This window comes from Gymnogyps californianus, chromosome 1, assembly GCF_018139145.2.
Source record: "Gymnogyps californianus isolate 813 chromosome 1, ASM1813914v2, whole genome shotgun sequence".
Lineage (NCBI taxonomy): Eukaryota > Metazoa > Chordata > Aves > Accipitriformes > Cathartidae > Gymnogyps > Gymnogyps californianus.
This window is the reverse complement of record NC_059471.1, coordinates 66,936,212-66,952,861: the sequence shown is the minus strand read 5'-3', so window position 1 is coordinate 66,952,861 and position 16,650 is coordinate 66,936,212. Positions and strand designations below refer to the sequence as shown.

At 38.8% G+C, this 16,650-nt stretch overlaps 1 protein-coding gene across 3 annotated transcripts in view; it reads right to left on the bottom strand.

The window, feature by feature from the left end:
• The window catches only part of TMCO3 (transmembrane and coiled-coil domains 3), a 35,576-nt gene that overhangs the window by 18,574 nt on the left and 352 nt on the right, over positions 1-16,650 (bottom strand). For all 3 annotated transcript variants that reach the window (XM_050915351.1, XM_050915353.1, XM_050915352.1), the window contains exons 2-7: positions 16,330-16,419; positions 13,419-13,961; positions 8,611-8,790; positions 4,724-4,915; positions 3,774-3,902; positions 807-899 (exon numbers count right to left, since the gene is read on the bottom strand). In XM_050915351.1, coding sequence (XP_050771308.1) covers positions 807-899; positions 3,774-3,902; positions 4,724-4,915; positions 8,611-8,790; positions 13,419-13,865 — 1,041 coding nt within the window. In that variant the 5' untranslated portion in view covers positions 13,866-13,961; positions 16,330-16,419. The remainder of the gene's footprint in view (positions 1-806; positions 900-3,773; positions 3,903-4,723; positions 4,916-8,610; positions 8,791-13,418; positions 13,962-16,329; positions 16,420-16,650) is intronic.

The following is a 16,650-nucleotide window of genomic DNA, read 5'->3' as shown; positions in this document are numbered from 1 at the left end:
CACTAGTGTGCACACAATTCTGAAGCAGCAATTTACATACTACAGTTTAGGAACCTTTGAATTACTGACTTTTATCTTTGACTTTAGATGGACTAGAAATAGCAGACTAAGCTGAACGCTCATAAATTTTAACACATTCCAATTAAAGCTTTTATAGTCTCATGAACTCACAACCATCAGTTTAGGAACAAATCACACAATGCAACTCTTTACATACATACAGTCTTTACATATTTTGCAGCAGTATTTTCCACTATTAAAATTCTAGCTGGTTTAGGAGATAACTTTTTTTTTTTAATTAAGACCAAAAGAAACTTGTACCTTTTTGCTGAATCCTGATGGCCGCATCATGCAATATTCCAGATTGTGCTAACATACTTGCAGAATCAGTTTATTAGCCAGTACAGCATGTATCATCAATTCAGTATGCAGTACTTAACAAACTGATTTTTTTATTAACAGGACTGGCAAACATCACTGGACACTCCATAACAGCAACTGCATGTAACTGCATGTTAAAGCAGAGATGGATTGCCATAAATTGTGTGAGATCTTTCTAGTAATCGAACTGTTTTACGAAAATGAAGAGGAAGAGCAAATTTTTTTTTTGGAGACACTGAATAAATAATGCATTCTGTTCTTTCCAAAGAGTTAAAGAGAAGAAGCAAATGTCATATTTGTCTTTTCAAAAATGTACAAAAGTTACACCAGTATATTATACGGAGAGTGTAAAAATCTGAAATATAACTGATAACTGGAACATTAGCAATTAAATCCTGTAATGTAGAGGTATTATACAAAAATACCTTTCTTAATCTTTCAGGGGAAAATTCCAGACCAACTAGAAAGAGAGTGAAGAATACACCAAACTCTCCTAATGTCTCCACCTGTACAATAGACTTTTAAAAAAAGATAAAATAAAAATCAGTGCACAGCAGTCTACTTATAATACAAATTATAAGTCCACTTACAAAACAAATTGTTTCTCATTATATTTCCATAGATAATTCACTTGCTGGTCATACGACATCAGAAGTTCCCTCAGCATCTTTAGGGTTCAAATATTTTTCCCGTCACCTGGCTGCTAGTAGATAATTTGGTTGGATAGTGCTGGTCACCCAAAATGCACATATGCATTGATCTAGGTAAGCTTGCTTGCTTGTTGAAAATATATAGGTTACGTTTTCTGCATATGCTATTAAACTCCCAAGGCTTGCATTTCAGAAGTTACTTCTGGCTAGTTATTTTATTGGTCTATTTGTATAACCATTCTGCTAGACTGTAGTTGCTGTTCTGCTCTCCATCCTACAGACTCCATTCATCCATCTCTCAGACAAGTACAACTAGCAGCCTTTCCACTTCAGAGAGAAGGGTGCAACAGCAAGAAAAGTGGTTGTCTTCCTTGTCACAACAGAAAAATGGGGCTACATCTGGCTGGTGACCGGTCAGCAGTGGTGTTCCTCAGGGTTCAATTCTAGGGCCAGTCCTGTTCAATATACTTATCAATGATCTGGATGCAGGAGTTGAATGCACCATTAGCAAGTTTGCTGATGATACCAAACTGGGAGGTGCTGTTGACTCTCTTGAGGGACAAGAGGCCTTGCAGAGGGATCTAGATAGATTGGAGCATTGGGCAATGATTAATGGGAGGAAATTTAACAAGTGGGAATGCCGGATTCTGCACCTAGGATGGAGTAACACTGGGCACAAGCATAAACTGGGAGAGGAATGGCTGGAGAGCAGCCCTGCAGAAAGGGATCTGGGGGTGCTGGTTGACAGCAGGCTCAATATGAGTCAGCAGTGTGCCCTGGCAGCATCAAACACAGTATAACCAGCCGGCCGAAAGAGGTGATTATCCCACTGTATTCAGCGTTGGTGCGGCCTCACCTGGCGTACTGTGTGCCGTTCTGGGCCCCACGATTTAAGAAGGGTGTGAAGGTCCTTGAATGCATCCAGAGGAGGGCAATAAAGCTGGTGAAAGGGCTGGAAGGCATGTCCTGTGAGGAGCAGCTAAGGACTCTGGGTTTGTCTAGTTTGGAGGGAAGGAGGCTGAGGGGCGACCTCATTGCTCTCTACAGCTTCCTGAGGAGGGGAAGTGGAGAGGGAGGTGCTGAACTCTTCTCCCCGGGATCCAGTGACAGGACGCATGGGAATGGCTCAAAGCTGCGCCAGGGGAGGTTTAGACTGGACATGAGGAAGCATTTCTTTACCGAAAGGATGGTCAAACCCTGGAACAGGCTTCCTAGAGAGGCAGTCGATGTCCCAAGCCTGTCAGTGTTTAAGAGGCACTTGGACAATGCCCTTAATAACATGCTCTAACTTGGTCAGCCCTGAAGTGGTCAGGCAGTTGGACTAGATGATTGTTGTAGGTCCCTTCCAACTGAAATAGTCTATTCTATTCTAAAAACATAACATTTCTTTTCTATGTATTTACAGTCCAGAGCAGAAGAGGACAGGGTCTATCATCAGTCATAGAGAAGTGGAGATAGAAACTATCTTCCCCACCACATTAGAATCTGCCTGCCTCCTCAGTTCCTCCGACATTCAACTTTTTTATGAAATACAGAAGAGACAAAAGGAGAGAGCACACACAAGAGATCCAGTCAACATGCACATTATCCAGATGAATAATGTTTAATCACAGCCCCACAAGAAACAGGCAGCTCACTAAGAAACTGTCCTAAAGAAAGCTCTCATGTCTGTTCTGACCACATCATCTTCCTCAGTGTGTCTGAAAATTCATTGTTGAATCTCTTTCTAATGCCAAGCTCACAAACTTGTTTCTCAGTCTAAGTGGTCAAGCTTTCCAGACCTTCTCAACCCAGAAGTTATGTATGACACAAAGGTTATTATTTAATCTCAATTTAGAATATGAAATTTTGGAAGTGTAGTATTTGTAGCCTTCTCTTCCAATACAAGATTGACAAAATCCTACAATTTCTACTCATCCCTACTTTTGAGCCCAACAGTCATTTTCAACAAACGTCCACATAAGAGCAGAGGTTGCAAAGACAGTAAGTTCCAAGCAGTTACGTGGATATCAACGTAATAGACACAAGTAACTTAACCGGACATTACCATGCAACCTTAAAGTGCGTTCTGTTTTGCCTGCTGGCTAAACAATCTGTTAATGCACACCAGACCACTAATCAAAACATGTGCAAAGTCTAGCCAACCACAGCCTATGGTTTCGCATGAGCTAGTAATCAGGGTTCACGTGATGGAGCTAAAAAGGTTCAAGAGACTTCAGGAATGCGGGCAGGGGACTGGAAAAGAACTAGGGTGACTAGGATGGATGAAAGAGCTACAGAGATGCAAAATAACTCTCTAGGAAGCCAAGCTATGCTACTCGGGGAACTACTTGTTTTAAACACTTCCTCCACTGCCAACACTGACTTTTTGCAAGTTGCTGAATATTTGATGTCATTTAAATAATTTCGCTCTCAAATGTGATACTTTATGGTTAAAGACAAAAAGAAAAGGAAAAAAAAAAAAAAAGAAAAAAACCCACAACACAGAACCTTCAGCTTTCACTTTCAACAATTGCTTATGTCATGATTATATAGGAGAAAAAACCTGAAAACAAAGTGATTCAAAGACATAAAATTTTAAGGCCTCATTTTGAAAAGGTCCAGGTTTGGGGATTTCTTTTTTTTTTTTTTTCCTTTTTTTTTTTTTTAAATACATTTGAGGTTGCAATACCATATTCTTTTAAAACTACTTTTAAAGATTTAAACAAATGTAATTGGTCAAGAAACAATTTGCACACTTACCTTGATACTATTTAGTCCTGATGGTCCTAAGAGTACTCCACAGATGACATACCCAAACATGGTTGGCAATCCTATTGTTGTGCACAGCCAGCCACATGGCAAAGACAACATTCCTATTGTCACAATATCCTAAATATGTAAGATTTACAAATGTGTTAAGATAAAGGACACACAAATTTGTGATGAAATTAAAGACTATTATCTTTCAAAAGATAAACAGCATTGTAAAATTAAATGTAGAATACTGCCTGTGAAAAGAAAACACAACTTCAGTCAACTAACCTGAACACTGTTGTAGGTGTAAGCAATGCAGTTTTACAGATGAAGCAGATGAGGTACTGGCCTTAAGCAACTGGTAGCTTTGGGGACTTTTGATCAATTTATTAACTATTTTAAATACATTATAGGAAGTAGACAGATTCCTGGGGAATTGTGGGGGGAACGACACTTTGCATTAGAACAAAATGGTGAAACAGATCCTTTTTTTTTTTTTTTTTAAATCCCAATCCAGTTATTCTTCATGAAGCACAGATACAATAAAAAAACATGTCTGTGTATTTTCTAACATCATCACTTTTTCCATCACAAGACATAAACAGATAAATTCTCTCTAGTGATGACATGCAAGTGGCTTATCAGGCACAGCAGTAGCTTGCTTTAACACTGTGCAGTGCAAGAGAAGGGATGGTGCCCCAAAGGTGCAACAAGTTAAATCAAGTAAAAACAGAGAGGATTCATGCAGCATCACGATCAGTCTTGTGAAGACTATACTAAGAGTATGGAACACATTGGCCAGATCACCAGTAGACAAGGGAATCATGAATGCTAGGGTAACTTTAGAGGGACAAATGCTGAAACTATATTCAATCCAACCAAGCAGTACTGGCATGCGAACTAGTGGGACTAAATCTTACCAAAACGAATGACAAGAATGTCTCTAAAACGATTACCTTTATGAAATGATGATCAGCACGAGGAATGGTTGAATCTCTGGGCTTGGTGAGGATATACTGATTGTTCTGGGAATCAATAAGCATACTAAGACCTAAGTCATCCTCCACTTCTCTTTTCGAAGCATTTCTTTTGGAGTTGGCTTCATCTTCTTCCACCCTTAAAACCGCTTCAAAGTTTACACCTCTTACCTGTAAGAAAAATAAAGCAAATTTAAAAAAAAAGGGGGTCAATGAAGCATACAGTAAAAAGGGAAAGACTATTAGCTGTGCTTGAAGTTGCTCCAAAATTTGTTGACACTAACAATACTGCAGTTTCTTCTTAGAGAAGTCTTTCAGTCTCTTTATCAAAACTCGATGTCCATAACTGAAAGTGCTATAATTTGCTTTACATTTTAAAAACAAGGGTTTTTCCAGACCTCTTTAGCCAAGTTGTCCAGCCAAAAAAAAGTATAGACAGGGTTTCAAAGCTGTAAAATTCTAATTCAGTACTTTCAATTGCATCTAATCTGAAATATTTAAAAAAAAAAAAAAAAAGCTTTATCACATTTAGAACACAAAAGGTTGAATTGAAATGTAACATTTTATTCCCGTGAACAAAAGCAATTAGAGATTACAAAGTGATATTCAGTTCACAAAAATCTAAAATAATGACTGCATTCCAAGTCAAGAAGAAGTCACTGTCCTGTAAATTTGAAGGAGAGAGGATAAGAACTGTTTCTACCTAGCTCTGTCTTCAGTGCCTGTAATTACAAAGTGGAAGACACTAGGATGATTTCATTATTCACTGTATTTTAAATAATGTAGATTTTACCAATATTCAGAAACAGTTAAGGTTGTTACTTCTTTTAGACTCCAGTAAAGAGAGTAGGCTGTTGTTATTCCCATGATTGACTACAAAATATTCAGCTTTTCTGGATTGCCATATTTTGCCCAAGCAACTCCTCAATTTAATGAAGAAATGCATTCACATAAGCCGTCTATAAAACAGCCTCCTATTTCTCTTTGCTGATTCCCCAGCACATAAAATACTGCATTTTCAATATTTAATATTTAACCTGCAATTTTTATCCTTTTCTTTCACTCCTTACATTTGTGTGTGTGTGTATAATTAACAACTTTTATTGTGGGAACAACCTCTTCCTCTGTTTTTGTACATCATGCAATATGATGGGTCTCTAAAGAACTGGAAGTCATGAAGAATCAGAGGGGGGAAAAAAGGAATTTGAAACAAATTATGAAGTTTGCAGAATTATTCAGAAGCATAAACTAGCTGCTTTAAACATCAGCATTTTTAGCTGTTGGAGTGACAGGCTCATGACCATTTTCTTTTTATGCATTATGAAAGTTGTCTTTTCACCCTTTTTTGCCCAAAACCTGTCTTTTTATATATATTGTGCCTTTACTTCCCTAAGCTCCTTACTTACCAGGCTATTTTGCATTCCAGAATGAGGTGTCCATTGCCAAGTCTAAGAAACCAAACCATGTTTTCATGTTTTCAGCTGATGGAAGAAAGCAGAAGCAGCTGCATGCCATGTACATGCAAACTATTCTCACAGTATTGGAGCAAAGAAGAAAGGCTTCCCTACAGTCAGCAAACATGAAGAAGTGTTTCTAATCAGAATATATATTAAGTGCCCAATCCTAAGTTTTTTCTGTCATCTTTGCTCCTGACCCCCTCTCCCACATCCTCGTTGCTATTCCAGGGATACTAAAACAGAGCTTAGAGCTTACTGTTAAATGTTGGCTCTGCAATATAAAACTTACTTTACACTGACTTTCACATTGGAATTATTTCACTGTTCAGTGCAGTGTCCCCATCTTGCAGATGACTATTACTTTGCCTAAAAAAAAAAATGCTAATAAGCCAACATCTGTTCTAGTATCTTCTTGGGAATTTAATGTTATGATATCCGCCATAGTGTTCACTAAGCAAAATTATCTTATAAAAAACATCAGCAGTGAAGCATCTACTTCAAAGCTCTGGAACCCCAAATTCACATAGAGTTTGTTATATGTTCCTTTGTACTTGGTAGCTTGTGTGTCTGGAATCTAACCAAACTTCTCTGCATCAAAATTAAAAATGTATCAAAGACCATATAGAAGCAATGCAATTGGATAAATACATTCCTCATCTAGTGGAGTTCACAGTCTAGGTCAGAAACAATATTAGGAAAAAAGGGAAGATGCTGATAAGATTAAGACAAATGAAAAACAATCTGGTTTTTTCTGTGTAACGTATATAAAAATCATACATTGTGTGGATATTATGGTGCATTTTTACTTTTACAAAAGGAAAGGGAACTGATAAGAGACAGACTATGCTAGAAGAGCAAGAGTAGATGGTACAGGTTCAGAGGAGCTTTTAAATACTAATAAATTTGAGAATGTAATGAGAGAAAACAGTTATTTTCAGGATTTTATTTCCTAAAACAGCAATTCCTGAAAGCAGGTTGTATATAACAGAATACAGTGTGCAAATACTCTCGTCTTGCATTAAGTGGTTTAGCTCAGATTCTTTTTTTTTTTCCATTTTTACCTACTACACTTCTCTATTTAATTATATTTTAATAGAAGCTTTTGTATCTTTATCAGATTACTGATGATTCTATTAGAGCTTCTTTGTTCTAATGTTCCAGTGTTCTATCTTAGGAGAAAACACACTACATGTTTCTTGCAAAGATGGAGATGTAAATAGTCCTCCCGGTTGCATTTCATGATTCCTTTTCTTTCATGAATAGAGGTACAAGCAGAAAACCACAGAGATACACTGGAGAAAAAGGATGTGTTGGCATTTTGCCAATTAACAGGTGTAGCAGGAAAAAACCTCATTCCTGGTCTCTTTAAAATGTGCCGTTATACCCCAGCGGAACAGAAGAGGGCACTCCAACTAGCTCGTCCCTTCCCTGCTGTTGGTCCTGCTAGGTAGGATTCCCACTGGGTGCAATTGCTGCGATCTGGTGTATACAAAATTAAAAGCTGCTTTCACTTTCTCTCAATACAACTACACCTACAAAAAACGGCATGGCTCTTTACTACAAAGCAACTGTTTTTCCTCCTCAGCAGAATTCAAAAGGAATTGCTCGCCTCGGAAGTCAACCTGCAAATCAACAAAAACCTTTCAAGAGCAAAAGCCAAATAAAATTCCAACCCACGTTTATGCAAACAGGACCAATTTAGAGAGTCAGTCTCCGAGGACAGCACAATGGGACACTAGAATAAACTGACGTACTCCCAGCTCCAAATACACACAGCCTTACCTGAGGGATACTGTCCATCATGCAACATAGAAACAACGAACAATGCAAATAGGCCAAGATACGAAAAGCAGAGGAAGTCAGAAGTAGAAGAAAGCAACACCACAAACACATTTCAGGTCCTTACCTTGAACAATATATCTTTTCCCAGACTGTGAAAACTAACTGCAAGGATTCTTGTTCTCCCATAACTTTCTCAGCAAAAAATTGGAGACTATGCTTAACATGGTAACTCCATATCCTGACTAGTCTAAATATCACAGTCCCCACCACCACCGAGATGTTGTAACTCTCATGGGCTGTATCAGTGAGATGGACTACACTTGTCACTGTCAAAGTGGCAGCTGCAGGGAGGACTTTCAAATCAAAAACCACAGAAATCTCTAGCAAAAAGGAGTAATTATTCCTGTTTGCTCACTCCTGACAAGCAATCATTCTACCACTAAATACTTTCTTCTGTTGAAAGGGAAGCAAAAACAAACGTAGAGCCAAAAGTTTTTTGTATTTTTTAAATAATCACTAAAATCCTAACAACTATTTAACACAAGAGAAACACCCCTACAGTGCAAATATCAACCAAAAAAAAGAAATGCACACCAATGAAAAGACTGACTCTAAAACATCACTTACAGATTTGTTGTCATCAAAGGCATGCTCTTCTATTTCCTCTTCCAATCTATCAGCTGCCTTCCTGACATCTTCTAGAATTTCATCAAGCATTGACAGGCTTTTGTTTTGATGCTGCATGTTCTTAAGGGCTTCAACCTGATGTTTTTCTGCTGCTAAGAGTTCAACGTATTCCATTTCTTCCTGTTGAATTTTACAACACACAGATAAAGTGCTGGCCAGGCCTTCAAGCAGAAACACATTTGACATAAATGTACACTTCTTTTGACACAAAACACGTTATGAGTGGAATTGCAAAAGCAATATAGACTTCATAATGGTATTCGAAGATTGCTTTCTCTTGTGCCAATTTTCATTGGGGAAAGTGGGCAAGAAAAACAACAACCAAACAAAATATCTACCAATCGCCTTTTCTAATCCATTAAACAGTAGAGCTGCCTCAAGGTTACAATCCAGAAAATACAAGAAAGGAATTACTTTCAGGAACTCTAGGAAACATTTCAGAGCCAAGTAAAGTTTAGAGCTCAGTGCTTTAGCAGGGAAGCATAATAACCTTGAAAGCACAGCTACAACGAACAAATTGGAAGGAAAACACAATGAATCTTAATTTTATAAGCCATTTTATAAACATGGGAAGAGGTCTGTTTATGGTTTTCAAAAATTACAATAACTGTGGAAACAACTACAAAAAATAAAAGCAGTTGGGAGAGAGTAGAGATGAGCAGTTAAGCACTCCAGCTGAGGTTCCTGTTTATGTTTCCCAAGAAGCATTTTTCCTGTCAGCAGTAAAATACTTGACTTGGTCCATCTTTTCAGTTTGGGCCTCTAACGAACTTGCACTAATGACTTCTGAAATCCATTTCTAGACTTCAGAAGTAAGAAAAGAAAAAATGCTGACGTGGTTTGATATGGTATAAAAATACTTCAGTAGCTTCCCTGATAAAGTTATGATGTTTTGTTTCTCTTTGAATGTTTCAGGTTCAAAAAGAGAACTAAAAAAGTTTTATTTACTGATTGAGACTGGAATTAACACTGTGCCTTCTACATGGTTACCAAGACAATAACCAAACATAATACTTTGTGTATTGACAGAGTATAATTTGAGTTTTTGGGGAAAAAAGATGCTTCCCTTTACATGTCTACATTCTTTTAAAGATGCACTGGTTGAGAGAGAGAACAACTATGAATGAGGAAACATACGCAATGGCAGGCTTCTTCCTTTCAGTTAGATTCAGGATGCTGAGAATATTTAGAAGAGAGAGACCCTACATCTGTTCTTTAAGAGAGCCAGTATTATTACCAAGGGAAAAAACAGACCAGGCAAAAAATACAAGCAATCTCTAGGTCAGACTGAATTCCCAGAAAACACAAGTTTCTGTCTCCATTTTAGATGCCCTGCCATACCCAGTTAGAAATCAGATAGAACACAGGTCTCCCTTAGGTTGTGTGTTTTATCTGCCTACCCCACACAGACATCTTAGATAACCTGGGCATCTAAAATAGTCCTAAACTCCTATGTTTAAATAACTGGAGTGTCCCCTCCTCTACACGTTTGCGGATGGACATTTTTCCCCTTGAAACCTGCAAGAACATGCATATAATTTAATCAATTCCTTGATGCCAGGACAAGAGTATGTTCAGTACAGCCTGTAACTGTAGCTTAACCCTTCTAAAATCCTGACAGTCAGATGAATACCTCTGGTTGTGATGAAGCCACAGAATTGCTGTCTGTTGGTATTTAGAATTACCATAGTTACACTGACATGATGAAAATTACCCAGTTCCCAAAATAACTGGAGTTGGGAAAAATGTAACTATTAATGTGTTTGGCCCAATGTCAACTGCTTTAGTTCTTATACAACACATAAGCAAGAGACATAGTCACTCTCATACAGCCTCAAGGAAAAACATTTCCTATCTGTTGTTCTCTGCTAGCAGACATTGCTCAAAAGACGTAAAAAACAGCCCCCGTATGAGTTGCAGATTCTTTCCTCAGTCAGCAACAACTTAAAATGTGAGATGGAATTGATAAGGGTTAGATTCTTTCCCCTCAAAAATGGAACAGGTTTTGGGTGGAGGGAGCCGATCAGTCCTTTCTGTCGGCTGAGACGAACAGGCTGAACAGAGCTAGAGGTAAACTGCAGAAAAATAAATAAAGCTGTAATTTGCAAGAAGTTAACTTTCTCTGAATAGCAAGGTAGAAGAGCTTTGAAAAATCTGAGTTTAACTGTAAGTTCCTTTAATTAATGAAGATAAAGGTTTTTGTAGTCTATTAAAGTGGCACCTCTGTTTTTACCTACAGACCAGTATCACAGCAGTAGAGTGGGACAATCACAGGCAACGGTGTCCGTGAAAAGGACAAGCTATCTCAACAGCCTGCTGCATGTTAAGCAGAAGTGCATCACAGTACAAACACTATTCCGCAACTCATGCTGGAATTGGAGACACCTGATCACAAGGTACGTACCAAACAATCTTTTAAACAAGGTAATACAGATAAGGACTTTGCACTAAACAGGAGACTGGAACACCTAGAAACACATGAGCAAAATGAAGTAAGATTAAGACAGACTTGGGGGCGATGCTGGTTAAGAACACAGTGGTGGTGTTGCTCTCTACTGTTTAATCAGGGATGAAAAAAGCACATTCAGAAAACGATGCATCTTTGCACTACTTGTGAGTTATTTTTTCTACATTCTACAATGTTTATTAGTAGGCACCCAAGAAATTAGAAGCTGATAAAAAGCAGGTAAGATTTTGTTGCTTTTTCCCTGAACGTCCACACAAGTTCCTGGAGCAAAAGAAGGCAGAAGCTATCTTCAGCGCTTCTTCCTTCCTCCCCCCCCGCCCCATGAATGATTCTACTATATCTTTTCCCAGCAGCAGAACCAGCAAGAAATGCATCAGACATGCACACGTATCCCAACATTAAAGACTTCCAAATACTTCAACTCAACAGAAATAAAATGAAGGGGAGAGTCCAGCACCCTCTACAGTCATTCGTATTTTCCATTCAATCACTGTTTAAAAAATGGAAAGGATGTCTTATGAGTACACCAATAAAGTAATCATTACAGTAAAATGAAACTGGAGCAAAATTGGACCTATTGTGTGTCTTCTGAAGCAAGAAGTCATCCAAAAAAAAAATGTATCCCATGTAATTTTCATCTTTTTGGCATGCATTTCCCCACTATCCTTTGTTTCACTTTATATAACAATTGTAAGGTTAGAACAACAAATATTCTGTTTAAATAATCATGCGCATCACATAGGAAGGAAGGGTATAAAAGATTGCTCGTTCAAGTAAATATCTTGATACAATAATACAAAAAAAGCCTACACAATCCACCTCTGCAGAAGTAAAGTTTTGACAGGACATATCTCTAAACACTTCATTATACACACAGGCCTCCTTTTACAAGAAAAGTGAGGAAGCACCATTCTCAAGTTCAAGGATAGATTACTTCAGTATTTTACAGTAACATTGCCAAGAATTAGGTAAATGAGAAAGAAGATTCTGGACAGCTTCACTGCTGCCCTTTTAAGAGCTCTGAGGGAAAAAAGGTGGAAAATCAAGTAATTTTCATGACAATTGCTACCATTTCCATGCAGCAGAGGCTGGCACTACCATTAAGCACCAATATCAAAGTCATATTGAGCACTTCATTTGAATACACCTAGATCCAAACTACTCCTTATCCAAATTTGTCATAATTCAGTCTTTGTTTTCACTGCACAGACCACTACTCCAGCCTCCCAAGTCTGCATCCTAACTTCTACTTTCACCAGCCTTTCTTGCACACAATCTCTTGCCATCTGCACCTGTTCAGATCTGCACATCTCTTACACAAATGCCCTTTAAAGAATCTCCCAGCTCAGATGCTATATCCCAATTACATTTTTTTTTCCTTCTCTTGCTCCCTTGCGCAAGGGCAGCCTCTTCTTTTAGAAGACAGAAAACAATGAAAATGCTTAATATATTCCTCCAGTGGTTGAGGGGTAGAGCAAGGAAAAGAGCAATTTAAATACCAAATCAATTAAGCGACATTTTCTCTCAATGGGAGACTTTCAGTACACAGCCTGAGCACTACCAAGTCCACTAGACAGTGGCAGATTGTGCACACACTAACAGGTCTGCATTGACATGGGAACTCAAATTTTCCATGAAGTACTTTTGCTCAACTGTTACTCATCTGTGCTTTTCTTGGTAAATTTATCTCAGCCAGCTCTTTCTTGGAAGCACTGTTTTTCAAACCTGCACTTCTTAGGCTAGGAGTGCTATATTGAGATTAAAAATCTAGTCAACTCATATTTTGCATGTCCATTTTACCCTCATCTATATGAATATGGAAATAAAAGGCAAGAAGTCATTCTGTTTAAATTGTAGATTTTGGTTGCACAATTCTCATTTGAAGTGGAAAAAACAGTCAGTATTTTGCCAATTTATGGCATTATTTCTACTCTGATAATCCCATTGGCTGATCTAGTGCAACTGTGCTATGTGCACTGACTCACTTCTTGTATTCCTTTCCCTTTAACATAATATTTGCCATAGGTCTTATGACTATGCTTAGCTTTGTTTTGAAATAAGAACTATTGACTGCTATTAAGTTTTAAGCTCTACACCTGAATTACTTCTAACCTTACTAATGAGAACAAATACTTCATTCAAAATCCATTTTAAACAGCAAAACATTGCACGTCTCATGTAGATCTACTTTTTTATTAAAATGGACTGAAACCGTGCCATAACAAAATTAAGATCACAAGTAGAATATTAATACTCTAGTAATAAACATGGGGGAACTAACCTTAATTGCAGCTTCTCTCAAGGCTTCCAGTCTCTGTCTGCTGCTTTCTTTCATATTTACAACATCTTTGTAATCACCCTGTAGAGCTCTCTGGAGGCCGTGGATTGCTTGAAAGACCGAGTTTTCACTTTCATTTAGCTCCTTTTGGAAAATTTCAAAGGTATGCACCTGAAAAAGTTTCTCTTCATCTGACAGTCCTGCATCCTTCTCAACTGCTCTTATAGCATTTTTTAGTTTGTTGAGAACAACGTTCTTTTGGCGAAGAAGACCAGATAGTTTTCTGCAGCTCTCCAACACCCACTGCCTTCTCTGAGTGATAACAGCTCCTTTCCCACGGTGCAGCTTTATTGCATGCTTTACTACATCTTCATGTTCTGCAGGATTTGCTAACTGGCCACAAGGCAGCGAAACCAACGTCCATAGGGAAACAAATCCAGTCACCTTCATTCTTCACTTTTTATTGCTGTTGGGAGAAACTGATAATCCACAACTGCTCAAAGCTTTCTGCTACATGGTTTCTGCATCTCCAGTACACATACCATGCTGCAAGATAGTACCAATCAGTTATCAAACATGATAATGTTAGGTCATCAGGTCAAACAAATGTAGAAAACAAACCTAAGACTGCATCCTACACTATGATCTTCAACAGAATTTATATGGTCTTCTTCATTCAACAGTTATCAAAACCAAGAAACAGCCCAAGGTTATTGATAGATTTTTGTTTTCCCCTTGACTATTTTCTAGATATCACCTTGTTTTAAAAACACTGAATGGAAAGCTTAGTCATTTCACATGGTAGTCACCTGCACTTCTTACATGAGAGAAAAGCCATTAAAAATATTAAGCTACAATGCCATAGGCTGTACTTCAACCTAGCACCAAAACTCATTCTTCTTATCTATCAGTAAACCTCTTGTATTTTTTCAAACCTGTCCTAAAAAATTGTATCATAATCATTTGTTATTTATACAGCCTCAGAAGCATTAACACACTCAACTATACAAAACATAATGAAAAAAAGCTTAACTGAAACAGATTACATTACAAATCATACTTGTGAAAGAAACATTTCTACAGTAAAGAAATAACAGCAAAACTTCCTGGACTTCTGAGCACTACTAGTTTGGATCAAAGACCTTCACCTGAAAGGCTGCATGGCCTTGAGGTATTTATCTTCAAAGCTAATTGTTGATCCTCACGATTTTAAAATAGAGTTACAAGAACACTAAAAGTAAAATCAATTCATTCATAAGTTCATTTCCCAGAAGCTACTTGAAGATCTATATTTAAACTGCTGTATTTGCTTTTAACACCAAGGAGGACAGAATTTCAAAACTAGGAACGAATTTCCTTCCCCCAGATCCTACAGGAAAACACTGACATTATTGTAAAATAAGTTACATTTTCTTTAAAAAAAACCCAACCAAACACACACAAAAACCCACAAAAAAACCCCACACCACAAAGCTATACATAACAATGTATAAACATATGTACAAAATATACATTTATCACTGAAGCATGGCATTTTAAAAATGCACAACACACGCTACATGTTAGTAGACCATCAATAAAGCAGGTATTTGCCTAAACTTTAGTTGCAATCTTGATCTCTGGGCCAACAGCCTTAATCAGGAACCAACATACGGACATAGTCATCTGGAAGCAGCCTCCCTAAGAGAGAATCTTCCTTCCCTATAATGCAGTAGCAATCACAATCACAAGTATCCAAGCCAGCCATCATCAATATATAGAATGGGAAGCAAAGATGGCAAGCGCAGCCATGCACTACCTTCCTTTTGAAAATGCCTTCCCATCTCTGTTTCAGAGAGAACTGACAAAACCTGTCTGTGGGTTGGTTTGTTTCTTTTCAATGCATGAAATACAAGCCAAAGTATTTAGCTATCAATAGTTGACTATGGGTTAGCATTTAACAACATGAAGAGCCAAAACATTTAAAATTAAGAACTGAAAGTGTAATTAAAGTAGCAAAAGCATATCTACATCACTCTAATTTCAATAAAATAATAAAGTAGAAATATTTCAGAACGTTGATAAAGCTATGGGGTTTACTATTTTTGAGAAATCAGGAAAAAATGACAATGCCCACCACCTGGCAAAATTCTAGAGTGATATTTAAGGAAATATTTCTTCACATATACAAAGTAATATTCTTCCTGTTTAACATGTTTGGGGGAGAGATTTTGCTGAATATATTACAACCTATTGCTGCAAGAAAGAGGGAGAAGAAAACATCTAGTGTATATTCAAGCTGCCGTTTGCAGGGAGGTGAGTAAAAGACTCTACTGCATGTCTTGTGTGGTATGTCAAACCACGTAACTAAATTCTGAGCAGAGATTTATACTAGTAAGTTTGCCCATTGTTGCACTGTGTAAACTTACCACCGTGGTTCAGACACAGTACAGTTTTGTTTCAGTAACAGTGTTTTAGAAAAGTGGCACCTGGGGCAGTGCTCAAAAGCTCTTAAAGGAACAATGACCTCACATAAAAAAAAAAAAGTGCTTCAGAGTGCAAATAAAGAGGAAGAAAAACCCCACTCCTCTCCATGCACCAGTAAGTATCAAATTAGAGGGAAGTCCTGTCGTTTGGAGTCCTTTGTAAGCACAGTTTGTTTTCTGATGGATTGCAGCTCATCTACCCGATTTTTCCTTCCTGAACACGACACTGTAGTACCGGATTTCATCAAGCTGATACTAGACCCTGCCTCCAATGCAAGCCCTGATCCTCTCTTCCAAAACGCTTGCGGCTCCTTCCACACCTGCCAGTTTGCCGCCACCCACCAGTTTTCTCAATCCACGCTCCTTCTCAGGACCCGCAGGGCAGCCGAGGCGGGGGCGCCGGCCGCGGCCGTGACTCCCCGGGCGCCTCCGTCCCGGCACGCACCCACCTGAGAGCGATGGCAGCCGGAGGGCAGCTCCCTGCGCCGCCGCCTCTCTTCGCGGGCCGGCTTCCGGGCGGCGCCTGCCGCTACCTCTCCCTGGGGAAGGCCGGTGGCGGGGGGGGGGGAGGGAAGAAGGGGGAGAACAGAGATCAGGAGAGCGCGGGTGCGATCGGCCCCTTTCCCGCCCCCTCATGGCGGCGGAGGGAGGGAAGGAGAGAGGGAGGCAGCCGCCCCGCAGCCCGCCCGGTCGGCGCTCCCAGCAGCAGCACTCAACTTTCCGGCCCCGCGGCAGTAGCACCAAACCCGCCGCCGCCTCCTCGCAGCTCA